The sequence below is a fragment of the Entamoeba histolytica genome, genomic scaffold (genome assembly GCF_000208925.1).
Source record: "Entamoeba histolytica HM-1:IMSS scf_1104750517735 genomic scaffold, whole genome shotgun sequence".
NCBI classification, from domain to species: Eukaryota; Evosea; order Mastigamoebida; family Endamoebidae; genus Entamoeba; species Entamoeba histolytica.
Window position 1 is genome coordinate 1,681 of NW_001915693.1, and position 712 is coordinate 2,392.

The 712-nt window shown below is 25.6% G+C and overlaps 1 protein-coding gene across 1 annotated transcript; it reads right to left on the bottom strand.

Annotated features, from left to right (window-relative positions):
* Window positions 1-321: 321 nt before the first annotated feature.
* EHI_094470 (heat shock protein 101, putative) lies at window positions 322-687 on the bottom strand (the record flags this gene model as incomplete). Its single annotated transcript, XM_001914472.1, has 1 exon — window positions 322-687. One exon carries the CDS (start codon window positions 685-687, stop codon window positions 322-324), a length of 366 nt encoding a protein of 121 aa, XP_001914507.1.
* Between the last annotated feature and the right edge of the window lie 25 nt (window positions 688-712).

Below are 712 nucleotides of genomic sequence, written 5' to 3' on the forward strand. Positions count from 1 at the left end.
AAAATATTCATTAAAAGATGATGAAATAGAAAGATTAATGAGAAATAATTGAAGAATAACATGAGAAAATGATGTATTGATAATTTTCTAAAGAATAGATGAAATATTAATGTTGATTAACTTTAATTAGACTGTGTAAAATATATTCATTCATTTATTATAAAAAACATTGATATCTCATCAAATACAATTGATGAAAAGAAATAGTATTCACATTAAAAATAAACATTATTATTCAATTGATTGTCTTTTATATTATTCTTCCTTTTTCTTTCAACCTCTTTCTTTTATAAAATACATTCAATTATATTATTATCCTTTTTAGTTATCAGTTATTTTAACTTCAATCTTACCATCTTCATATCCTATCTTAATTTTACTCTTCTCTTTCATCACTCCTCCTATTATTGACTTCGTTATTTCTGTAACTACTGTCTTTTCAATATATCTTCGCATTGGTCTTGCTCCATATGCTATTGAATATCCTGCTTTAATGATTCCTTCTATTGCTGCTTCCGTCATTTCAACTTCACTTCCTGGATATCTCTTTTTAATGACTTTAATCACTTCTCCCATTTGTAATTTAACTATTTCTTTCAATTCTTTCTCTGAAAGTGGTGAAAATACTATAATATCATCCATTCGATTGAGAAACTCTGGTTTAAACGACTTCTTCACTATTTCCATGACTTGTTCTTTAACTTGTTCATCA